This window comes from Onychomys torridus, chromosome 3 (genome assembly GCF_903995425.1).
Source record: "Onychomys torridus chromosome 3, mOncTor1.1, whole genome shotgun sequence".
In the NCBI taxonomy this organism is placed as follows: Eukaryota; Metazoa; Chordata; class Mammalia; order Rodentia; family Cricetidae; genus Onychomys; species Onychomys torridus.
Genome location: NC_050445.1, coordinates 80595975 through 80622250, shown reverse-complemented (window position 1 = coordinate 80622250; position 26276 = coordinate 80595975). Strand labels below are relative to the sequence as shown.

The following is a 26276-nucleotide window of genomic DNA, read 5'->3' as shown; positions in this document are numbered from 1 at the left end:
CACAGTACATTACATAATCCCAGCACTGGGGTGGAAGAAACAGGTGTATGGTGCTTACTGGCCAGCCAGCCTAGATACTAAGTTAGTTCCAGGCCAGTAAGAAGCCTGTCTGGGAGGGAAAGAAAGGTGGATCGTACATGAGGAATAATACCCGAGGTTGTCCTCTGGCCTCCACATGCCTGCACACACATAAACACACGTCTCCAATGTACGTTTAGAAAAACAATTCTGTTGGCAGTGTGGGAAATGTCTGAAGTGTGGCAGACCTAGAGGAAAGTGAGTAACTTTCTGCTACAAGGCTTGCACACAGACAGGCCTGTTGGTAAAGATTTGAAACACGTATAGCCAGGTTTTAAGGAAAAGGGACACACTGATGGCAGGAGAAGTTTTGTAGAGTACACCAGACAGTAGCCAGTGCTGGGGTGCAGGCTGAGGAACTTTGCAGGCAGTTTTGTGTCCACATTTTAGTAAAGTTGTCTTAAAGATGGTTGAACATTGGTTTGTGACTCAGTAAGAGATTAGGTCTACTTTGAAGCGCAGCAGTTGAGGTTGTGAGAAATGAATGGCTTCAGCAGCCAGACGTGCATATAAGTCTAGACAAATGAGTATTACATGGGTACACTGTGGAGCTGAAGTGCCTGAACTTCAATCGGCTAGTGCACTGAACCCTTGGAAAGTTGGTGACCATCTCAGTGTCTCATTCCCCTTCTTGGTACAGTGTTCATGAACAGCTCAGAGGATTATAATGAAGTCATGAGATGATGTGTATGAAGCATGTCACTTCTTGGTGCCTGGTGAATACTAAGTAGTGGACAGTAATGGTTCATGGGCTGAGCATGGGGTACATACCTCTAGCCCTCATGCTCTTCAAAAGAAGAGGCCTGAATATTAAGGGAGATGGAGTTTTCAGGGGTAGGGAGAGTAAAGGATACTAAGAAGGCTGTAAGAAAGGAGGGGGTGGGCTGGAGATGTAGCTCAGTTGCCTACCATGCAAAACCTAGGGTTCAGTTCCCAGCACTCTGTAAGCCAGATACATGGAAATACCTGTAATCTCCACTATCAGGAGGCTGAAGATTTCCAAGTCAGCCTGGGTTATATAAGATCCATATTAAAAAGTAAAGTTGCTAGCTCAGCAAAGGTTTACTGAGTAGCAAGCACTACAGTCTTCAAGAAACTAAGGGTGTGAGAATTCTCAAGGGGGAAAAGGCAGTTACCAATGTCACTGATCCAAAGATTTGTCAGCCTATACCTTGAAAAATGATGAAGAGTGGATTTGGTGGGCATGTTTAAGTGGCCTCATCACTAATAAAAAGGTTGAAAATGTAAGAGGTTGCAGGTTTGTGCAGTAATCAGGAGATGATGAAATAGAGACACTGTAAGTATGAAATACTATTTCAAACTTTAAAACAAAGAGAAGTGGTAACTTAAGGTCAGGGCAGGCTTAGCAGGAGGTTAAATTGAATCTTAAGATTTATAAGATAAGGAAGGAAGAGTGGGGAATCTTAGGTAGAGAATAGAGGAGACATCTGAGCAAAGCAACTGGGTCTACTCACATGCCCGGTTGGCATCATTCAACAGGTGTGAATCAAGCACTTGCTATGTGCCAAGGGTGGGACATCACTGGACATAGCTTACATTCCAGAGGTGACAGTAAGTCAGAGCACATGGCTGGTAATGCTGGACACGCATATGGAGAAGGTGATGTGAAGGATGTCCAAGTGGCTACTTCTCATTAGTAGATGGGGAAGGCCTGTATATTGAGATGAAAAAAAATCCTTTAAGTAAGGTGATAACTTTAAACAGTGACCTGATAGCTAAAAACCTGACAGCCAGTGAAGGGGAAACGCCATCAGAGAGAAAGCATGTGAGCATCTTCATTGAAGAGTGTGGTGCCTTCAGTGAACAGGAGCACCAGGCTTAAGTTTGGAAATGGATGTCAAAGGCAAAAAGGAATATGCTGGGAGGCTGGACAGATGCTACGGTTCTTTGAGGCTTACAAAAGGTTTTACTGGAGTTATTTGGGTGATTGATAGCATAAACAGGACTCACCTGTACCCCCTGATCGGGTGTGATCTCTGAAGATTAAGTATACAATGAGATAAAAAGAAACACCAAGACTGGCCTTTGAAGATCATTAGGAAGCATGCAGGGTGACTGACTTATGGCTGTAGGAAAAAGGGAATGGAGGAGAGACTGTTCGTGGATGGAATCTGCTAGGTTGCCAATCAAATAGGTGGAAGGTGATAGTTAAGGAAGTATTAGGAGCTCATAGCACCTGCAGTGGGCATGGACAGAAGAGTCATTCTGGGGCAGGTTGGAAAATGGTTGAAGTGCTGTGAGGACATGGTACGCAGAACTTCTCAAGAGACTTGATGAGCAGTGAAGATATGGACTGGAAAAAGGTAATGGCTTCTTAGTTGGGTTTCTCTTGCTGTCATAAAGACCGTGACCAAAAGCAAATGGAGAGGAAAGGGTTTGCTTTTCTCACACTTGAGGTAACAGTCCATCACAGAAGAGGTCACAGGAACTCAAGCAGGGGCCTGGAAGCAATGGAAAAACCTGCTTACTGACTGGCAGCTTGTGCCTTGCTCACCTGCTTTCGTGTACTGTGTAGGACCGTAGGCTCGGATAGCACCATCCCCAGTAGGCTATTTGGCTGTTCTCTCCCAGGCTATATGTCCTCACCTTCTTTTGTGATAGCTGGCTCATTCTCCAAGACAAAGTGCACAGTTTGGGTTAATGTGACCTCACTACTGTTGCTTCCTCAACTTGTAAATTCACTAGGATGTTAACTGAAGCAAAAATGAAAGCAGGTACTGTCTCCAAAGAAGCCGCATCCCCCCATTGTCTCCTCACGTTTCCTGGTTCTGTGCTATCATCATCCATGGGCCAGCCTGCCAGGTCTAGTATCATTCTCACCTGGATTCTGGAATATTCTCTATGAACTAGATTTAAGGAGGCAAGGTTTTAATAGAGAAAAGGGTTCTTTAGAAGTATGTTAAGAAGATGCTAGGCATTCCAGGTCTGCTTGCTTGTCCTTGTTTGGTTTTTTGTTGTTGTTTTGAGACAGGGTTTCCTGGAACTCACTCTGTAGACCAGGCTGGCCTCAAGCTCACAGAGATCCACCTCCCTCTGCTGGGGTTAAAGGTGTGTGCCACCACTGCCTGACTTTTTTTTTTTTTAATCACAGAAAATCTCAGAGCACTAGGCTCATGTGCATAAAACATCAGGAAGGCTGTATAGTCATCTGCTTCTCCTTAACTTCCATGACTGCAAAGCCCATTTTATACAGAACCTCACTGGATTCTGCTATGAAAGTTTCACTTTCATTTGTTTGTTTGTGTTGTTAGAGATTGAGCTAGGGCTATACATTCTAAGCAGGTGCTCTGTGGCTGCAGCCCAAAAATCTCACTTTGGAAAATAGTTTTTGTGGTAATGGAACACAAAGGGTTAAATGTATTCTGTTTGGCTTTAACCCCCTTTTGTGTGTTATCAGAATCAAGATCATTATGCAGTTCTTGGACTTGGCCACGTCAGATACAAAGCCACACAGAGACAGATCAAAGCAGCTCGTAAGTACTTGTTTTGAAATAGTTGGATATTAATACAAGAAATGTAATCCCAGACTCAGGGAATGGAGCAACCTCAAGTACATGAGACCCTTAGAAAAGGAAGGTGGAGCTGGGTGGCGGTAGTGCACATGCCTTTAATCCCAGTGCTCTGGAGGCAGAGGCAGGCAGATCTCTATGAGTTCAAGGCCACCTTGGTCTACAGAGCAAGTTCTAAGACAGGTTCCAAAGCTACACAGAGAAACCCTGTCTCGAAAAACCAAAAAAAAAAAAAAAAAAAAAAAGAAAGAAAGAAAAGGAAGGTGGTGGGAACCTTGAGTGTTCTCAGACAGTTCAGGTAGAAAGAACAAAGAGATGAAATTCCTGAAGGAAGAGATCAAATCACTGTAACAATAATTGTCCACCAGGGACAGATTTGTTTGGGATTTTGGTTGTGTCTGGGGATCAAACCTGAGGCCCTAAGTCATAGGCCATTTCTCTGCCATTGAGCTTCACATCTAGTCCTTTTTTTTTTTTTTTTTTGAGCTGAGAATCGAACCCAGGCTTTGCGCTTGCTAGGCAAGCACTCTACCACTGAGCTAAATCCCCAACCTCATCATTTTTTTTAATTAAATATATTTATTAAAATTTTTTCCATTTTACATACCAGCCCCAGTTCCCCCTCCCTCCTGCTCCACCCATCTAGTCCATTTTTGCTTTGAGGTTTTTTTTTCAGGTGAGAGAGGAACGAGGTCTTGCTGGCTCGTACCTTATATCCTTCTGAATCTGCCTTCCAGGTGCTGGAATTTCAGGGGTGATGGGGTATACATCACCATATTCAGGTCTGATTAAAAGATTGTGCCTGTCTTAGTTTTGCTTTAAAAAGCTTTTAATTTTCAAAACTTAGATGATGTGTCTGTCTGTATGTGGGTATGTGCACATGAGTGCAGGCATCCTCAAAGGACAGAAGAGATTATCAGATTCCCTGGAGATGGAGTTACAGGAAGTTGTAAGCCATCCATTGTGAGTGCTAAAAATCAAATTCAAGTTCTTTGCAAGAGTAATTGTACTTTTAACTGCTAAGCCATCTCTCCAACCCTGTTTTTTGCTTTTTGATACAGTATATCACTGTGTAGGCCACACTGCCCTCAAATTTGTGATCCTTCTACTTTAGCCTGCCAAGTGCTGGGATTACAGGTGTATGCCACCACACACCTGACTGTATTGATGTCTTAAGATTGCCTAGCGTAGCTTGTGACTTAGATTTACTAATAAGCACATATTTCAGAGATCAACATGAGTTACACAGAATCTTCCTGCTGGCCAGGATAGATGAGAAGGAAGAGAGAAGCCCAAAGCTTTCACTGGCTGAATGATATGGTCATAGCTGGTATTCTGCACTATGAGACCAAGTGATTATTGGAAACAGCACTCAGGAACATGTACTGCTGAATTGTCCAATGTTTGATTCTTGGGATTCCAAGATAGCTTGGTTCATAGGTTTTTAGAGTTTCTGTGAGCAACCTAATAATCTTTAGTACTTTTTTTTTTTTTTTTTAAGATTTATTTATTTATTATGCATGCACTATTCTGCTTGTATGTATGCCTGCAGGCCAGAAGAGGGCACCAGCTTTCATTGCAGATGGCTGTGAGCCACCATGTGGTTGCTGGGAATTGAACTCAGGACCTCTGGAAGAATATCCAGTATGCTCTTAGCCACTGAGCCATCTCTCCAGCCCCTGTTTAGTACTTTCTACTTGAACTAGATACAGTGAAATGCCTCTTCGCCAGCACAGATGGAGAAATGGCTATTATATCCAAGCTGAAAGAAAATCTTGGCCGTCAGAAAACAAATGTATCTCATATTGCTGAACCTTCTATATGTAGAATATATAGAAATAGCCAGATTGGATGTGCCCATGAAAAGATTTCTAGAGAAGTGTTCATAATAGTGTTATCAACTTGTCCACAAATGGGAGACCACTCAAATGTTCACTAACAGGAAAATAAATACACAAACTAGTGTATTTTGGTACAGCTGAATACTACTCAGCAATACAGAATAAGAACAAACCACCAGGACACCCTCCTGAAATGTGGATGAATCTCAAACCACAATATTGACAAAAAAGCCTGGCTTGGAGACCTGCTGACCTACATCTTATGATTCCAGAGCACACATAAGTCAGAAAACTCCTGCTCAGCTTAGTAGGGATGGGGGTTGTCTAGGGAAGGTTATCTGGGAAGGAAATGTGTAACCAAGTAGCCTTTCTGTCTCCTTGAGTGTAGTGTGGCTAGCTGCAGTATACACACTTGCAGAGTCATTGAACTGTACACTCAAAATCTGAGCATTCTTAGAATTTACTGCCGAAAATTACCTCAGGGGAATGAAATACATAAGATTTAAACAACTTAAAGAAACAGTCACATTGGAAGTAACAGAAATGAAAACGCTATTAATAGATTCCTTTTTTTTTTTTTTTTTGCCAAATATGAAGCAAGCTTTAATTAAATACTGGCCAGATTGATGGATTCTTTGGGGAGGTCCATCTCTGGGTTCCCAGAAAATGACCAGATTCCTTTTTTAAAGTAGAATCCTTACTATAAAGATTAAAAGGTTGAGAACTAGAGCTGTATCCTAAGCAAGCTCATTGCCTTAATATATTATATTGTTTTAAAAAATAGTGGCTAAAGATAGATATTTAGCTTGATTGTCTGAGAGAGGTAGCACTAAGTAGAGTGTGGGAAGGAAGTAGACAAGACAGGATAATAGCCCCCAATGAGGTTTGGAGGAGGAAAACAGGAAAGGTTAAAAAATTAGAGGCTAAGCTGGAAGGTGGTGGTGCACACTTTAATTCCAGCACTCAGGAGGCAGAGGCAGAACTCTGTGAGTTCAAGGCCAGCCTGGTCTACAGAGCAAGTTCCAGGACAGCCAGGGATACACAGAGAAACTGTCTCAAAAAACCAAACCAAACAGACAAAAAAAGGTCATAGGCTGTTTATTATTTTGGTTGAATTTATGACAGGCAGTGGATTTCAAAATATCAATAAAATTAACTTTTAAAATTAAAGAAAAAAAATTTTCAAGTTACTAAAGAATTACCCCTAAAATCAACGATAACTGATTGATTCTGCAGATAAAGCAATGGTCCTAAAACATCACCCAGACAAACGGAAAGCAGCTGGGGAACCAATCAAAGAAGGAGACAATGACTACTTCACTTGTATAACTAAAGGTAAGCCAACACTTCACACGCAAGGTTAGAGCACTGTCTGCTGTTTGCTGCATTTCATTTAACTACCTGATAACATTTTTTTAAATTTTATTTTTATTATTATTTTTTAATTTTATAATTTAATTTAATTTTACATATCAGCCACAGATTCCGCTGTCCTCCCTCCTCCTGCCCCCGCTTCATTCCATCCTCCATTCTCATCTCTTCCAGGGCAAGGACTCCCCTGGGGATTCAGCTCAGCCTCATAGATTCAGTCGAGGCAGGTCCAGTCCCCTCCTCCCTTCACCTAGGCTGAGCAAAGTGTCCCAGCATAGGCCCCAGGCTCCAAAAAGCCAGCTCATGCACTAAGGACAGGTCTCTGTCCCATTGCCTGGGGGCCTCCCAAACAGTTCAAGCTAATCGACTGTCTCACTTATCCAGAGGGCCTGATCCAGTTGGGGGCTCCTCAGGTATTGGTTCATACTTCATGTGTTTCCATTAGTTTGGCTGTTTGTACCTGTGCTTTTTCTAATCATGGTCTCAACATCTCTCACTCATACAATCCCTCCTATTTCTGGCTGATTGGACACCTGGAGCTCCACCTGGGGCCTGGCTGTGGCTCTCTGCATCTGCTTCCATCAGTCACTGGATGAGAGTTCTACCACGACAGTTAGGGTGTTTGGTCACCGATCACCAGAGTAGGTCAGTTCAGGCTTTCTCTCAATCATTGCCAGTAGTCTACAGTGGAGGTATCACTGTGGATTTCTGGGGTACTCTCTAGCACTTTGTTTCTTCCTGTTCTCATGTGGTCTTCATTTATCATGGGCTGTTATTCCTTGTTCTCCCTCTCTGTTCTTGACCCAGCTGGGATCTCACATTCCCCTAAGCTTTCTTTCCCCCGACCCTTGCCCTTCATTACCCCTCCTCATGTCCAGGTTGTTCATGTAGATCTCATCCATTTCTCTGTCATTGGGCGATCCTTGTATCTTTCTTAGGGTCCTCTTTACTAGGTAGCCTCCCTGGAGTTGTGAGTAGTAGTCTAGTCATCCTTTGTTTTACATCTAGTATCCTCCTATGAGTGAGTACATACCATGTTTGTCTTTCTGAGTCTGGGTTACCTCACTCAGGATGATTTTTTCTAGATCCATCCCTTTACCTGCAAACCTCATGATGTCATTGTTTTTCTCTGCTGAGTAGTACTCCATTGTGTATATGTACACATTTTCTTTATCCATTCTTTAGTTGAAGGGCATCTAGGTTGTTTCCAGGTTCTGGCTATTACAAACAATGCTGCTATGAACATAGCTGAGCAAATGCCCTTGTGGTATGATTGAGCATTCCTTGGGTATATGCCCAAGAGTGCTATAGCTGGGTCTTGGGGGAGATGGATTCCCAATTTTCTAAGGAAATACCATATTGATTTCCAAAGTGGCTGTACAAGCTTGCATTCCCACCAGCAGTGGAGGAGAGTTCCCCTTGCTCCACATCCTCTCCAGTATAAGCTATCTTCAGTGTTTTTGATCTTATCATTCTGACAGGTATCTCAGAGTCATTTCGATTTGCATTTCCCTGATGATTAGTCTTTCAGCCATTTTAGCTTCCTCTGTTGAAAATTCTCTGTGTAGCTCTATAGCCCATTTTTTAATTGGACTGATGGGCATTTTGATGTCTAATTTCTTGAGTTCTTTATATATTTTGGATATCAGCCCTCTGTCAGATGTGGGGTTGGTGAAGATCTTTTCCCATTCTGTAGGCTGTCACTTTGTCTTGTTGACCGTGTCCTTTGCTCTACAAAAGCTTCTCAGTTTCAACAGGTCCCATTGATCAATTGTTGCTCTCAGTGTCTGTGCTACTGGTATTATATTTAGGAAGTGATTTCCGGTGCCAATGTGTTCAAGACTACTTCCTACTTTCTCTTCTATCAGGTTCAGTGTAACTGGATTTGTATTGAGGACTTTGATCCACTTGGACTTAAGTTTTGGGCACAGTGACAGATATGGATCTATTTTGCAGCCTTCTACATGTTGACATCCAGTTATGCCAGCACCATTTGTTGAAGATGCTTTCTTTTTTCCATTGACCAGTTTTGGCTCCTTTGTAAAAAATTAAACGTTCTTAGGTGTGCAGATCAATGTCAGGGGCTTCAATTCAATTCCATTGGTCCACATGTCGATTTTTATGCCACTACCAAGCTGTTTTTATTACTGTAGCTCTATAGTAGAGTTTGAAGTCAGGGATTGTTATGCCTCCAGAGGTTGTTTTATTGTACAAGCTTCTTTTGGCTATCCTGGGTTTTTTGTTTTTCCATATGAAGTTGAGTATTATTCTTTCCAAGTCTGTGAAGAATTGTGTTGGCGTTTTGATGGGGATTGCATTGAATCTGTAGATTGCTTTTGGTAAAATTGCCATTTTTACTATGTTAATCCTGCCTATCCATGAGCATGGGAGATCTTTCCATTTTCATTTTTCAGGGACTTAAAGTTCTTTTTTTTTTTTTTTTTTTTTTTTTTTGGTTTTTCGAGACAGGGTTTCTCTGTGTAGCTTTGTGCCTTTCCTGGTACTCACTTGGTAGCCCAGGCTGACCTTGAACTCACAAAGATCCGCCTGGCTCTGCCTCCCGAGTGCTGGGATTAAAGGCGTGCGTCACCACCGCCTGGCTAAGGGACTTAAAGTTCTTGTCATATAAATCCTTCACTTGCTTAGTTAGAGTAACCCCAAGGTATTTTATATCATTTGTGGCTATTGTAAAGGGTGATATATCTCTGATTTCTTTCTCAGCCCATTTGTCATTTGTATATAAGAGGGCTACTGTTTTTTTTTTTTTTAGTTAATATTGTATCCTGCTATGTTGCTGAAGGTTTTTATTAGCTGTATCAGTTCCTTGGTTGAATTTTTGGGGTCACTCATGTATACTATCATGTCATCTGCAAATAGCGAAAGCTTGACTTTTTCCTTTCCAATTTGTATCCCCTTAATCTCCTTATGTTGTCTTATTGCTCTGGCTAGAACTTCAAGTACTATATTGAGTAAGTATGGGGAGATCAGATAGCCTTGCCTTGTTTCTGATTTTAGTGGAATCGCTTTGAGTTTCTCTCCATTTAATTTGATGTTGGCTGTTGGCTTGCTATAGATTGCCTTTATTATGTTTAGGTATGTTCCCTGTATTCCTGATCTCTCCAGGACCTTTATCATGAAGGGGTGTTGGATTTTGTCAAATTCCTTTTCAGCATCTAGTGAGATGATCATGTGGTTTTTTTCTTTGAGTTTGTTTATATGGTGTATTACATTGACAAACTTTTGGATGTTGAACCATCCTTGCATCCCTGGGATGAAACCTACTTGATCATGGTGGATAATTGTTTTGATGTGTTCTTGGAGTCTGTTTGCCAGTGTTTTATTGAGTATTTTTGCATCAATGTTCATGAGGGAGATCGGTCTGTAGTTTTCTTTCTTTTTTTTTTAAATTTTATTTATTTATTATATATACAGCATAAGTGACTGCAGGCCAGAAGAGGGCACCAGATCTCATTACAGATGGTTATGAGCCACCATGTGGGTGCTGGGAATTGAACTCAGGACCTCTGGAAGAGCAGTCAGTGCTCTTAACCTCTGAGCCCTCTTTCTTTGTTGCATCTTTGTTTGGTTTGGGAATCAGGGTAATTGTAGCCTCATAGAAGGAGTTTGGTAATGTTCCTTCTGTTTCCATTGTGTGGAACAATTTAAAGAGTATTTGTATTAACTCTTCTTTGAAGATCTGGTAGAATTCTACACTGAAACCATCTGGTCCTGGGCTTTTTTTGGTTGGGAGACTTTTAATGACTGATTCTATTTCCTTACGGGTTACTGGACTATTTAAATAGTTTATCTGGTTTTGATTTAGCTTAGGTATGTGGTACCTATCCAGAAAAGTATCCATTTCTTTGAGATTTTCCAGTTTTGTGGAGTAGAGGTTTTTGAAGTATGACATGATTTTCTGGATTTCCACAGTGTTAGTTGTTATGTCCCCCTTTTCATTTCTGATTTTGTGAATTTGGATGCTCTCTCTCTCTCTCTCTCTCTCTCTCTCTCTCTCTCTCTCTCCCCGTCTTTTGGCTAGTTTGGATAAGGGCTTGTCTATCTTGTTTATTTTCTCAAAGACCCAACTTTTTGTTTCATTAATTTTTTGTATTCTCTTTGTTTCTATTTTATTCATTTCAGCTCTCAATTTGAATTATTTCCTGGTGTCTATTCCTCCTAGGTGACTTTGCTTCTTCTTGTTCTAGAGCCTTCATGTGTGCTGTCAAGTCACTAGTGTGAGATTTCTCCAACTTCTTTATGTGGGCATTTAGTGCTATGAATTTCCCTCTTAGCACTTTTTTCATAGTGTCCCATAAGTTTGGGTATGTGGTGTATTCATTTTCATTGATCTCTAGGAAGTCTTTAATTTATTTCTTTATTTCTTCCTTAACCCATTGGTGATTCAGTTGATCATTATTCAGTTTCCATGAGATTGTAAGTTTTCTGTAGTTTTTTTCTGTTGTTGAAATCTAACTTTAAACCGTGGTGGTCTTATAGAACACAGGAGGTTATTCCAATTGTTTTGTATCTGTTGAGATTTGCTTTTTGGCCAAGTATGTGGTTCCATGGGGTGCTGAGAAGAAGGTATATTCTTTTTTGTTCGGATGGAATGTTCTGTAGATATCGATTAAGTCCATTTGAGTCATAACATCAGTTAAGTCCTTTATTTCTCTGTGAAGTTTTGATTTGGCAGTGTGTGAGAGTGGGGTGTTGGAAGTATCTCACTATTAATGGTTGAGGTTTGATATGTGATTTAAGCTTTAGTAATGTTTCTTTTGCATATGTGGGTGCCCTTGTGTTTGGGGCATAAATGTTCAGAATTGAAACTTCATCTTGGTGGATCTTTCCTGCCATGAGTATGTAATGCCCTTCCTCATATCTTTTGATTGATTTTAGTTTGAAATTTATTTTGCTGGATATTAGGATGGCTACACCCACTTGCTTCTTAATACCATTTGATAGGAAAGACTTTTCCCAGCTTTTTATTCTTAACTAGTGTCTATCTTTGAATTTGAGGTATGTTTCTTGTATGCAGCAGAAAGATGGGTCCTGTTTTCATATCCATTCTGTTAGTCTGTGTCTTTTTATAGGTGAATTTAGTCCATTGATATTAAGGGATATTAATGACCAGTGATTGTTCATTCCTGTTGTTATTTTTATTTTTTGGTGGTAGTGTGTGTGTGTACTTCTCTTCTTTGGGGTTTACTGCTGTGAGTTTATCTATTGCCTGTGTTTTCATGGGTGTATCTGCCTTCCTTAGGTTGGAATTTTCCTTCTAGTGCTTTCTGTAGGGCTGGGTTTGTGGATAAGTATTGTTTAAATCTGGTTTTGTCTTGGAAGGTCTTGTTCACTCCACCTATGATGATTGAAAGTTTTGCTGGGTATATTAGTCTAGGCTGGCATCCATGGTCTCTTAGTGTCTGCATTACATCTGTCCAGGTCCTTCTGGCTTTCAAAGTCTCCATTGAGAAATCGGGTGTTATTCTGATGGGTTTGCCTTCATAAGTCACTTGGCCTTTTTCCTTTGCTGCTCTTAATAGTCTTTCTTTATTCTGTACGTTTAGTTGTTTAATTATTATGTGGCTAGGGGACTTTTTTGGGGGGTCTAGTCTGTTTGGTGTTCTATAGGTTTCTTGTATCTTCATAGGCATTTCCTTTTTTTTTAAGTTGTGAATGTTTTCTTGTATCATCTTGTTAAATTTATTTTCTGTGCCTTTGAGTTGGTATTCTTTTCCTTCCTCTATCCCTATTATTCTTAGATTTGGTCTTTTCATGGTGTCCCAGATTTCTTGGACATTTTGTGTTATGACTTTTTTGGCTTTGGTATTTTCTTTGACTGCCGAATCCATTTCCTCTGTTGTATCCTCTACACCAGAGATCCTCTCTTCCATCTCTTGTATTCTCTTGGTTATACTTTCATCTGAATTTCTGTTCGTTTACTCAGATTTTCTATTTCCAGCATTCCCTCTGTGTCTTCTTTATTGTTTCTATTTCCCTTTTCAGGTCTTGGACTGTTTCCCTCATCTGTTTCATTGCTTTTTCATGATTTTCTTTAAGGGATTTTCTCCTGCTTTCTTTGTCTTTTCCTCTAGTTTTTTTTATAGAGTTCTTCCCATTTTTTGTTTGACTTTTTCTCATTTTCTTTATTGATTTCCTCCACTTTTTTGTTTATCTTTTCCTCAATTTCATTTTTGATTTTTTTCTTTAAAGGACTCTAGCATCTTCATGATGCTATTCTTAAGGTTGCTTTGTTCTGCTTCATCCACTTTGTGATGTTCAGGTCTTGCTGTTGGAGGAGGGCTAGGTTCTGGTGATGCTATATTGCTCTTTATGTTGTTGCATGTACATCTGCCTTGATGTTTGCCTATCTCTTTGTGGATTCTTTCTTGGTCTTATCCGGGCTTGGTCCAGTCAGAGCTAACAGATTGGGCGTTTCAGGAAGCCTCTCTTGGTCCAATGAGAGGTGGCGGATTCTACTTCTCAGAAAGCTACTTTTGGTCTAATCAGGACTGGTAGATTCCCTGTCTCCTGAATTTATTCTTGGTCCAATGACGGCTCTTTGTCCAGTGAGAGCTCTCTCTTTCTCTGGGCTGGATGGGAGCTCTTTGGGCTGCATGGGTGTTCTGGGCGGATGGGAGCTGGGGGCTGGTCTCTAAGTCTCAGAAAGAGGCAGGGGTCTCGGGCGGGTCTTCCCCAGGAACGGCTGGGGCCCAGGGATGGGACCTTGGGGCAGGCCTCCCTGCATATGACACCAGTCTCTCACCTCTGGTCCGGATGGGAGCCCTGATAACATCTGAAAACATCGCAGCTGTGTCGTGATTGCTGCTGGTTTTCCTGGAGCTTCTGCACAGTGAGATTGCCTTGACTTTAACCCCAGCACCTAGCAATCTTTTAGAAATGCAAGACCTCAGGCCCTGCCCTGGTTACAGTCTGCATTCTGTCAGGATCTCAGGTAACAGGCTTTGCTTTGTTTTAAGGGAAGCCTTACTCAGCCCAGACTGACCTTAAATTCTCCATCTGTCTCAGCTTCTCATTGCTGTGATTGCAAGCATTCATTGCGGCACCTAACTCCCAGGTGATTCTTAACCATACTTATCGCTCATCCAGTAGTTGATCATATAAATACGTTTATATACACACATACATGTACAAACATATTGGTATGTTTGTGTAGTACTAGGCATCAAACCACCTGCTTAAAAAAAGTTATTTTTATATTTTCAAATTTTGGATGGGAGAGTGCTTAATTTAGGCTTTAAGTGGTCTAACATCATTGTGACCTTACCACTGAACTACAGCACAGCTCCCCCCCCCCCCCCCCTTTTTTTTTTTTTTTGAGAAAACTGGGTCTCACTAAATTAATTGCCCAGCTGGCCTTGAAGTCACTATAGTCCAGGCAGGCCTTGAATTTCCAATCCTACCTCTCCCTGCCTGGTAGGTTGGTTTACAGGCCTGTACTTTTGGGCCTCATGTGAGTGTTCAGTTTGGTAGTGCATTGTAAGTTCTTTTGCCATTTTAGATCGTTGTGGAACTAATCTGTTACTCAGAGATTTTACAAATTTTAAATTGATTTGGATAGAGGTGATGCTCAGTAGCAGAACATTTGCCTGGCATGTGTAAGTGCACAGCCCCCACCACTGCAAAAAAAAATGTTAATTATATAATAGGTCACACAGTTATTTATAGCTGTTTACACAGCCATGGCCCATTATGCAAACCAGTACAGATAACTACCATTTCTAACTATATGTTTCCTTACATGTAATTTTATATTTGGGTAGTGCTTTTGTTTTTAGATAGTCTCTATGCAGCCCAGACTGACCTCAAACTTAAGCTCTTTCTGTCCCTGCCTCCTCAGTGCTGGGAATGTGCCACCATATGGTGTGATGCTTCTGTACAAACAATGACACACGTGTGCACCCTTCAGATTTCTTCTCCCTGGTCCCTCTTACACAATGCTCAGAAGCCTTTTAGAACCCTGAAATCTAATGGCTGTGTTTCTAGTTATCTCCTCCATCCCTCAGTCCGTCTGCCTTCTGGAGCAGTGTTGCTTTGGAGGCAGGGTCTTACATACTCTAGCCTGGGCTTGGGTAGAACTTACTACACCCTGGCTGGCCTTAAATGCAAAGCAGCTTTCTACTTCGGGTCCCACTTAGGTAGGATTCTAGGTGAGCCAACCTGCCTAGCATCCTCTCCAGCTTAGGGTTATAGTCTTCAATTGTTCATTGATGGCCTGACTTGTGCAAAGCTTTAGGTCCAGGCCCCCAAGGGAGACAATAGTGTCTTGACACTAGTCTACTTAGAGGAATTGCATCATTTTATGTCATACGATGTTAGACCACTTAAAGCCTAAATTAAGCACTCTCCCATCCAAAATTCGAAAATATAAAAATAACTTTTTTTAGCAGAAAGATATTTTTGTTTTCTTTTTTCCATCTTGTTTTGTTGTGATGTTGGTGGTCAGACCCAGGTTGCTCTACAGAGCCACATCCCTAGGCCAGTATTTATTTTCTGATAGAAAAGAATTGTTAGCCTCATGCTGGTGTCATGTTACTTTGTTCTCAGCTTATGAAATGTTGTCTGATCCAGTGAAAAGACGGGCATTTAACAGTGTAGATCCTACTTTTGACAACTCGGTTCCTTCTAAAAGTGAAGCAAAGGACAATTTTTTTCAAGTGTTTTCTCCAGTGTTTGAAAGGAATTCCAGGTGAGTTAAAGCACTGATCCCCTTTGGGATGCTCAAATGGCTCACCTTATGTATTGCTTCAGGGTTCTACTGTCTTCTTGAGTAATAGCTTGTTATAAAATATATCCACAGACTCCCTTCCTTTCTTCTCTGCTATACTGAGCCCTAATAACAAGCAGTCTGTCTGCCTTAATAGCTAGCCTGTGATGCTGGAGTCTAGGCAGCAGCACACCCCTCTCCTTTGTTCCCTTACCAGTGACTGCATCCTCGTCGGTGTTAGCAGTCAAGGGAAGCTGTTAATCCTTACTTTTTGATGTTGGGGGTGAAACCCTGGGTATGGTTACATGCTGTGCATGTGCTCCACACTGAGCTGCATCTGCACCCTAGATCCTTTTATTGGGCATCTTATTTTCATAAGGGTTCTCTGACGAAGGGTAAATTATTGAATCTTTAAGATTAATACGTACTTTATGGCATTAACATGAGTCTTAAAATAGTATGCAGTATCAGTGGTTTTCTATGTTCTTGGTTCCATCCCCACTGGCACATTTTGTGGCCTATCTTGACTGCACATGGAGTCAACTGGAGAGCATGAGCAATGCTTGAGATGCCTGTTCCTGGAGTACTCGGCTTCACTCTCGCATGCTAATGCTCCCAGTGACTGCTCAATTTGTAACATGCTTCCTGGAGGTGGTGTAGACGACTCTGTGTTGTTTAGTAGAATAGGACAGTGTAGCTCCTCATCTCCTGATCCTTTTCAGATATAAAGGATGACGGGGGTGGAAATCCATCTGCATTGCTGGACCATATTGGCCTACAGTTTACTTCTATGCTGCATTTTTAAAGGACAGCAGTAAGTGAGCTTGGGAAGAGACCAGTTGCCCTTTTTTCGAGTCAGCATGCCTGGCAGCTGCCACATTACTGTACTATTACTACTGTACTATGGAACTGGAGATAGTTGGATTGTGGCTCAGCATTTCCCAGCCTGTCCTCCCCTGCATTGCTTCACACACCACTGCTGAGAGCTGCGCCTTTTAGTTGCAGGTGTTGGAAGGGATTCGTTAGTAAAAGCTGTTGTTTTCTCAAAGAACTAGATATAGGTTGAGCTCTTATTCAAAATCTTTCATTTGATTCAAATTTTGTTTTAATATTTCAGATGGTCAAATAAAAAAAATGTTCCCAAACTTGGAGACATGAACTCCTCATTTGAAGATGTAGATGCATTTTATTCTTTCTGGTAAGCAAAGACACTATCTATAGGACAGATCATCTTTTAAGGATGAGCATTAAGTACTCAGTTGTCTGTTGGTTCACATTTGAATAGCAGAGCCTTTACTGAGCAAATGAAATGCTCTGTGTCTTCTATAGTTGCCTTTTATGACTTCTTTCAGTCTGTTTTCCATTAATATATCAATGAGATCTACATATCAAGTACTTGATTGCAGTAAAAATGAAAATTGAGCCAGGCAGTAGTGGCACACGCCTTTAATCCCAGCACTTGGGAGGCAGAGACTAGCCGATCTGTAAGTTCAAGGCCAGCCTAGTCTACAGAGTGAGTTCCAGGACAGCTACACAGAGAAACCCTGTCTCAAAAAAGTAAAAAAAGAAGAAGAAGAAGAAAAACAATTTGAGAATTAACACGTATTAAACACATATTCATTGTACCACATTTGGTGGTTTTTGTTTTCTTTTGTTTTTGTTTAAATCGGGGCCTCACTATATAGCCTTGGCTGGCCTCAAACTCACAGAGATCATTCTGCCTTTGCCTCCCTAGTACTGTGATTAAAGGTATGTACCATCACCCCTACCTTATTGAGCAGTCTTAAAAGCATTTGAGTTTGGGGACCAGGCCTGATGATTCATGCCTTTAATTTCTGAGGCAGAGGCAGGCAGATCTCTATGAATTTGAGGCCAGTCAGGACTATAGAGTGAGACCCTGTGTCAGTGGGGGGAAAATTGAGTTCTTGAAGTAGATAGTACTTTTTACTTCTAATTCACTAATTATCAGTAAACATAATATTTAGTGCATTTTATTTGTAGTATGTTTTTCAAGAATATGTGTGTGGGTGTTTTGCTGGCATTTATGTCTGTGCACCTGGTGCCTGTGGAGGGTAGAAGAGGGTACTGGTTGTGAGCCACTAGGTGGGTGCTAAGAATTGAACTGGGGTCCTTTTGGACAGCAGCCAGTGCTCTTAACCACTGAGCTATCACTCCAGCCTCATGGTGTGTCTTTTCACTAACTGGCTAATAAATACAGAAATAAAGACACTTGAGAAGAAAGATTTAGTTTTGTCAGTTAGCTTTTACATTCAGATGACAAACTAGAAATAAAATAACCATTAACTAGAGTCATCTTAAGACTTGGCAGTAGTTAACATGAAAACAGGAGAAATCTCAAAAAACATTCTGGGCAAGTGAGAACTCTGAGAGAGAAGAGATGTAAGGAGCAGTTGACATCGAGGACTTGAGCATCATGTTAGTTTAATAGCAAAAGGGAGGGAAGGATCCATTGAGACAACTGATCTGTTCACCACTAGTTTTAAAAGTAATGTGTATCTAATGTAATTTTAAAAGGATTTGTTTTTCCAATTCTGTCTTGATTTCTTTTTTGTCTATATTAGGTATAATTTTGATTCTTGGAGAGAATTTTCTTATTTAGATGAAGAAGAAAAAGAAAAAGCAGAATGGTATGTATGTCAATTCTTTTTTCTTTTTTTTGGTTTTTCGAGACAGGGTTTCTCTGTGTAGCTTCTCGCCTTTCCTGGAACTTGTGTTGTAGACCAGGCTGGCCTCGAACTCACAGAGATCCTCCACCTGGCTCTGCCTCCCAAGTGCTGGGATTACAGGTGTGCGCCACTACCGCCCGGCGTCAGTTCTTAATAAAGGAACACGTGCACACACAGTGGTACAGACTGTCAAATTCAAGGCCTTGTGAATATTAGGTAAATGCTGTGACTGGGTCATACATCCAACCTTTTCTTTAAAGGAAAAAAAAGTGTATGTGCTAGAGATTAATTTTAAGACGCTGTATCAGGTAGGCAAGTATTTTAGCCCTGAGCTGCATCCAGCCACTTTATATTTTGTTATTTATTTATTGTGGGGAACACAAATTTGTCATAGCCTAGGTGTGGAGATCAGAGAACAACTTTAGGACTTAGTTCTCTCTGACCCTGGCCCTAGGGGTCAAATTTGTACCAGGCTTTTCTTTTGGGCCACCAACAAACTCCCAAATCATGACATGGAGACTTCTCATTAGTTATGAATGCTTGGCCTAGATTAGACCTGTTTCTGGCTAGCTCTTTTAACCTGTTTATCTACCTTTTGCCTTAGGGCTTTTTACTTTTCTTCCCTTCTGTATGTCTTACTTTCACAGTTTATTATGTCTGCCTGCCCTGTGCGTGTCCCTCTCCTTCTCTTCTTTCTTCTTTTGTTCTTTTCCTGAGCATAGATTTCTCCTCCTATTCTCTCTGCCTGGCAGCCCCACCAACCTTTCTCTGCCTAGCTATTGGCCATTTAGCTCTTTATTAGACCAGTCAGGTGCCTTAGGCAGGCAAGATGAAACAGATGCAACACATCTTTACATAATTAAACAAATGCGGCACAAACAAATGTAATACATCTTTACATAGTGGAGCATTCTACAACACTAATTCCTATCCTCAGGTTTGAAGGCAAGCACTGTCACCATCTTGCCATTCTAACCTTTTAAAATGTTTATTCTTCCACAGTTCCATCCACATCTGGAAGGTGTTTCGATCACTCATCCTCTTACCCCTCTCTCCTGCAGCTGCCACACTCTTCTTCCTGTTCTGTGACTGTCCCCAAGCCTTGGGTGTCAGGGAGGGAGGGTCATGCTGTCGATGCTCAGCTTGCTGACAAGTTAGGAGTCAACATCCGCTTCCTACTGTAAAAAAACCTTCTGACTAAGATGGAAGGTTGCACTGATCTGTGGGAATAAATATAAATATTCAGAAGGCAATCTGACAGCATTCTAGTTAGCAAAGCAGGAATAGTAGATTGATTCCCCACTATGGCCTTCCCATCCATGAGCTTTTGACCAGGTTTACATTACCAGGCAAGAATTCTGTCCTTTGGAGTGGATATCAAATCCAACCATAAAGTGGGTGGTTACCCATAACTGAGTCAGGCCTACTTTTACAACAGTTGAGTACGTTTTAGTAATTGGTTGAGTTTGTGTTTATCTTTACTTATTTAGTTTTTTTTTTGTTTTTGAGACAAGGTTTCTCTATGTAATAGTCTTGGCTGTCCTAAAACTCTTTGTAGACCAGGCTGGCCTTAAACTCACTGAAATCGCCTACCTCTGCCTCCCAAGTACTGGGATTAAAGGCATGCAACACCACCACCCAGCCCTATTTTTATTTTATGTATATTTGTGAGTACCTGCATGTATGAATATATATACCACATGTATGCCTGGTGCCTCAAGAAGCCAGAAGATAGCATCACATTCCTGTGGAAGTGGAGTTGCAGGCAGTTTTCAACTGCCCAGTGTAAGTGCTAGGCACCAACTCAGGTCCTCTGCAAGAGCAGCAAGTGCTGTCAACCTCTGAACCTTCTCTCCAGCCCTGATCCATAATTTAAAAATCCCTTCTCATGAGCTAGGTGGGGCCAAATCAATGTTAGGTTAGGATACAATTAAGAAATTATCAAGAAAAAGTATTATCAAAATAGCTCAGCTCCATAAATTCTTCTCTTGGCTGCTGAAGCTAGTTTTATTTATTTTTTATTAATGTGCTGAGAAAATCTTTTGACATAAATATCAGGAAAAACAAAGTTAATAGTAAATACAGCCACCTTTTAAATAATAGGAATGAGGTGTCCTGGCTTCATCTCCTAAGACATTATCTACATATGAACTTATAAAGTGTTGTTGTTTTCCAGTCATCTGAGGCATTAGTTTGACATTGATGTTTGACTTACAGCCGTGATGAGAGGAGGTGGATTGAGAAGCAGAACAGAGCAACAAGGGCGCAAAGGAAAAAGGAGGAAATGAACAGAATCAGAGCGTTAGTTGGTAAGTATACTTAATGTTTGTTTGTTTGAAGTTCTTTAAATGTTAGACAATGAGAAGATTAACTTATTTTTGGGTTAGATAATGCTTACAGTTGTGACCCAAGGATAAAGAAGTTTAAGGAAGAAGAAAAGGCCAAGAAGGAAGCAGAAAAGAAAGCAAAGGCAGAGGCCAGACGGAAGGAGCAGGAAGCCAAGGAGAAGGTAAGGCAGTGCTTGCTGCCTCCAGGTGGAAGAGTCTAGAAACAGAATTGGGTGCCGCTGTGAGTGACTGACTTTAAAGGTTGGTTTGGTTTTTATTTATTTGTTCTGAGATAGGGAAAGGTGTGTGCCACTGCACTCAACCTCTTTCAGACTTTTTGAGACAGGGTCTCCCTCAGCAGCCCAGGCATGAGCCATTTAAGCCCAGCTTGTGAGTGAGTCTTAATGATATGGTTAGGTCTCTTATAACAGATCCTTACTGTATGAAAAAACAATGTGTTACTTAAAAAATCATCCAGATTTCTTTTTATTTCTTTTTTAAAACTGTTTTTGTTTTGTTTGATGTAGCCTTGGCTCTGGAACTCAAGAGATCTGCCTGCCTCTGCCTCCAAGGTGCAGGGATTGAAGTTGTGCCCCACTACACCTCACCTTAAGGTTTACTTTTATTTGTATATGTGTGAGTGTCTGTGTTAGTATATACCACATGTATACTAGTGCCTGATGAAGAAGAGGGGGACATTGAATACTGAACATGGAATTAAGGCAGTTGGGTACTGGGAACCAAACTTGGGGTTCTCTAGTGGGCCCTTAACTGCTGTGCCATCTCTCTAGCCCCTGGTTTATTTTTTAATGTCAAATATTTTCTAATAAGTAGAATTTTATAATTTGTAGAATTTTGCCAGCTGTGCGTAACTGTTAATTCATCACTAACTTGATGTTATCTTATTTCTCATTCATCAAAAGACTAAACTTTTAAATAAGATCATAAAGCATTTAGAAGCCTTGGCTTCTTTATTAAAATGATTTTATTTGCCTTTTTAAAGCAAAGACAAGCAGAATTAGAAGCTGCTCGGTTGGCTAAGGAGAAAGAAGAGGAAGAAGTTAGACAGCAAGCTTTGTTGGCAAAGAAGGAAAAGGATATCCAGAAAAAGGCCATTAAAAAGGAAAGGCAGAAACTTCGCAACTCTTGTAAGGTATGCCAGGCTTCTGGGCTGCTACCCATGTGAGCACTGGGCTCCTGAAGAAACGTGAGAATTTCCTCTTCCACCACATACAAATACATGGACACATTTTATCTTGGAATGCAGATTTGTTTTGTTTATTTGTTCATTTATTCATTGATTGATTGATTGATTGATTTTTATTTATTATGAACACAGTAGAGGGCACCAGATCTTATTACAGATGGCTGTGAGCCACCATGTGGGTGCTGGGAATTGAACTCAGGACCTTTGGAAGAGCAGTCGGTGCTCTTAACCTCTGAGCCATCTCTCCAGCCCCAGATTTGGGGTTTTGCTGTTTTTATTTGGTTACTGTTTTTTGAGGCAGGGTCTTGTTTTCATTATATTTATTTTCTATGTGTATGTGTGTATGTGTGGGTACACACAAGGGATGTCCATGTGTGTGGATCAGTCAGTTCTCTCCTGGACCATTCTAGTCCTAAGGATTGAACTTGGTTGTCAGGCTTGGGGCAAGTGCTGTAACTAGAGAGCTGTCTCACCATTCTGACCTTGAGTTGTGTAGCTGTGGGGCCCTAGGGAGGTAACTTCTATACCTTGGTTCTCACGTGCCTCATCTGTACCTGTGGCCGAAGTAATAACCTAATCATGGAGCTAAGACAGCTAATGAGAAAACTCATAAGCAGTACTTGGCACATTCAGCAAGTTTTGGCTCAACTTCTGTGCTGGGGGGAGATGTGAGCCCATCTGCCCCATCTCCTAAGGTCCAACAACAAACTGAGATACAATTTCACCAAGGGTCACTCTGGGGATGAATTTATCAGGCTTCCTTACAGAGCACAGGTGAGAAGATACTAGGGTTGTGAGTGCTGTCCCTGTAGGCTACCCCTGGAAAGCCTTTACCCATCAGGCATGAGGGCTTTGTCACAGCCACATAGATGGACAGATCATCCTATACCTATTTACTCTAGCCCCTCCCTGAGGCTACATGCAGTTAAAAAAGAATTATATATAGCAGATGGTAGGGAGTGGATGGATACTCAAGTGAGAGTCTTGTGACCTTCCCACCCCTCTATGAAGAGATGTAAACAGTTAACAAGCCCATCTGAGATAATCCTGAACTCCCTAAGATGGCAGTTAAATGGTGTGGAAGACAGTCAGTCAGTGCACAACAGCATGTAATGAGACTTTGATTTTAAAAAACCCTTGAAAGGCCACTTAGGAACTAAGATGGTGTATAGTGCTTAGAGAGTAACATAGAGTAGAACTTCTGGTCCTTGGTACCCATCTCATTGCCCTTTTCCAGTGTGAGTTGACTTATTCATTCATCAAATGACCAGATAGTACTGATTGTAGACCAGGCAGTTAGAATTAATACCTTGTCCTCGAGGAATCCACTGATAAGTGAATGAGCAGGCATTTGTACTTCCCGGTGAGTATCAAAAATATGAAGACACCAGAAAGATAGTAATGAAGGAAGGTGTCCTGTTTCTAGTAGGACTTAGCCTATGGAACTAGAGATAAAAAACAGAGACAGTTTAGAGAATGCTGACTAAGGAGGCTTAGAGAGCAGGGGTCTGAAGAGGAGGAGGAGCCAGATTTGTGAGATTTTTGGACGTCTCACCAAAGGGTAGAAGTCTTATCCTGATTCAATAGAAAGTAATTTGGACTCCTGTTACAGTCCAGGTCAGAAAGTATTCTGGCCTGGTCTAAGGTATAGACATGACAGGGATGGAGAAGGGTAGATGAAAGGAGAGAAATTTCTAAAGCGGAATAGGCTACTGTCTGTTGGCTCAGATTGTGTGATGCCACTAACAGAAGAACAACCTTTACATTTGCTTAGTTTCTTGCATACAGTGCTGGGATAATGACTTACTAGTGTGGAAGACAAAGGACTGAGGGAGAGCTATGGCTCTGGTGTATGTCATGTTGAGTGCCTGGAACAGTGCACTGGAGTCTTGCATGCACAAGTGTAGAGTTTTGAGAGCAGGATCACTACAGACTCATTAAACATCTTGATAGCACTAGAAACCATCCAAGTAGACAAGATCACTCTTAGGGTTTCTATTGCTGTGAAGAGACACCATGACCATGGCAACTCCTATAAAGGAAAACATTTATTTGAGGTGGCTTGTTTACAGTTCAGAATAAGTTTAGTATATTACCATCATGGTGGGACATGATGGCATGCAGGCAGATATGGTGCTAGAGATGGAGCTGAAGAGTCCTTGATCTGCAGGCAACAAGAAGTGCACTGAGACATAGCATGGCTTGAGCAAAGGAGACCTCAAAGCCCCTCCCCCCACACACATCGACACACTTCCTCCAACAAGGCCATACCTCCTAATAGTGCCATTCCCTATGAACTTACATTCAGACTGCCACAGCCGAGGAAAGCATGGAATATGGGGGTGAGGGAACACCCTAGAAAGCAGCACTACTTAAGGTGCTAGAATGATCAAAGATAACCTGACAGAGAAACGTTAGTGGTGCTTGTGAAAGCCTGTGTGTGTGTCCCCAGTAAAAGCAGCCTTGGGACTTCAGTGAGAAACAAAGTCCATGGGTTTAAAAAAGCAGGAAGTGAGAAATGGAAGACATGACTGTTGGTAGCAACTTACTTACCTGGGAAGGGTTTTCCAGGTAATTCTTTGTACACTCACATATATTAATCTGTTCCATTATGAATATGATCTTCAGTTAATCAGATTTTTTGCTAATAGCTTCTGATATTTCGCATACTATATTAGAACCCCTTTTAAAATTTTGTATTTAAGTTTTCCAGTAGATTTTCCCATTCAGCACATTAGATAGCCAGGAAGCAGAAAGCTGGGAGCTGGGAGTGTAGGAGACCAGCTCCCACATTTATTTACCCCAGGGACTCTTGAGGACTGAGGGATACGAGATTTAGATAGAAATATAGAGAAGAGAGACAGTTAGAAACACAGGATAGAGCCTTGGGAGGCCTGGATCCTTATCCACTGGCCTCTCTGTCTCTACTAAAGGGCTTTTAAAGGAACGCCAAGGGGTGGGGCAAAAGACCCCTCCCCAGCCCAGCCAAGTGCAGACCATCCCAGACACCTGGTGACCGTGCACGCTGTCAAGCCATCCCCTAATGCAGCCCTGCTGTGTGGGCTCCCACAGGAGAGGACTATCTGTTTCCTGATCCTGAAAGTTTACTGCATCCATGGGTATTGTGCACTATCTCTGCTGATTTGCTCCCCTACTCACAGTTGGTATAATGCCTTGTATTGCTAGCTGATGAGGGAAAACTGAGACTACAGCTGGTGACGGACAAAGACTGTGTCCATTCAAGTCCACAATCAACCTCTTGGGAGCTTATGCTTTGTGCTAGAACTGATAATATATTTGGATGTTTTCAATATTGGTAGGTGTAAGATGGACGCATGTGCATTTGTACATTTGCATTTGTGCTTCTAGAGCTGGAATCACTTTTCAGACAATGAGGCAGACCGCGTTAAAATGATGGAAGAAGTGGAAAAACTTTGTGATCGGCTTGAACTGACAAGGTATATCTGAGGAACTGCTACTGCAGTCTTCTTGTAGGTTCCAGATAAATTTCATCCACCCCCCCTTATCCCCAACTCACTCACTCACTCTCTCTCTCTCTCTCTCTCTCTCTCTCTCTGTGTGTGTGTGTGTGTGTGTGTGTGTGTGTGTGTGTGTGAGAGAGAGAGAGAGAGAGAGAGAGAGAGAGAGAGAGAGAGAGAGAGAGAGACTGTATGTGCCAGATAAAGGTTATGCCATGGAGCTACACCCAGCACTCACTCTTTTCTGTAGCTTACAGTGCTTGAATGAAATACTGACATCATCTACAAGAGAAGTAGGAAAAGCTGCACTTGAAAAACAGGTAACAGGACACATCACTTCTGCTCATATTTCCCATTTAATTGTTTGACCTATTTCTTGACTTAATACATAGTTTACAAAAGGCAAAAAGAAATCAGATTCTTTTGTGTGGGTTTTCCGCTATGTTTTTTGTGTATATTGTTTATATTAAATGCCTTGCTGATTTAAATTGAATTTATTTAAATCATTTATGCTTTTGGGGGTGGGAGGTGGTGTTGAGTAGCCCTCACTGTCCTGGAACTCACTCTGTAGACCAGGCTGGCCTTGAACTCATGTAGATCTACCTGCCTCTGCCTCCCAAGTGCTGAGATTAAAGGGGTGTGTGTGTGTGTGTGTGTGTGTGTGTGTGTGTGTGAGTGTGACCACCGCCCAGCTGATACGCTTTTTTCAATTATGTGGTATTTAATTTGGAGTGTTTCACACATTAACCGTAGTTTTTTTAAGTATTGATTAAAAATTGTTTTGATTATTCCCAGAGTATTTCATGGGATAACATTTATAAGCAGAACAACAACAAAAATCTTTGTTCTATCTAATCTATGCCTTTTATTTTATATAGATAAGCAATTAGGCAGGCCCAGAAACTGAACTCACTTCCACAAGTATTGTACCTTCTATACTAAATATAAAGTCATATAGTCCTAAGATATAGTACTTTGTGTAGGTGGTAGTAGTCAGTGTAGGTGCTTTTGGGGAATACCTAATGCTATCA

The 26276-nt window shown here is 41.3% G+C and overlaps 1 protein-coding gene across 1 annotated transcript in view; it reads left to right on the top strand.

Annotated features, from left to right (window-relative positions):
• The window catches only part of Dnajc2 (DnaJ heat shock protein family (Hsp40) member C2), a 34062-nt gene that overhangs the window by 3003 nt on the left and 4783 nt on the right, over positions 1–26276 (top strand). Inside the window, exons 3-12 of the mRNA XM_036181013.1 lie at positions 3497–3572; positions 6686–6784; positions 15386–15527; positions 16663–16743; positions 18128–18193; positions 20450–20541; positions 20620–20741; positions 21563–21712; positions 25136–25224; positions 25496–25565. Coding sequence (XP_036036906.1) covers positions 3497–3572; positions 6686–6784; positions 15386–15527; positions 16663–16743; positions 18128–18193; positions 20450–20541; positions 20620–20741; positions 21563–21712; positions 25136–25224; positions 25496–25565 — 987 coding nt within the window. The remainder of the gene's footprint in view (positions 1–3496; positions 3573–6685; positions 6785–15385; positions 15528–16662; positions 16744–18127; positions 18194–20449; positions 20542–20619; positions 20742–21562; positions 21713–25135; positions 25225–25495; positions 25566–26276) is intronic.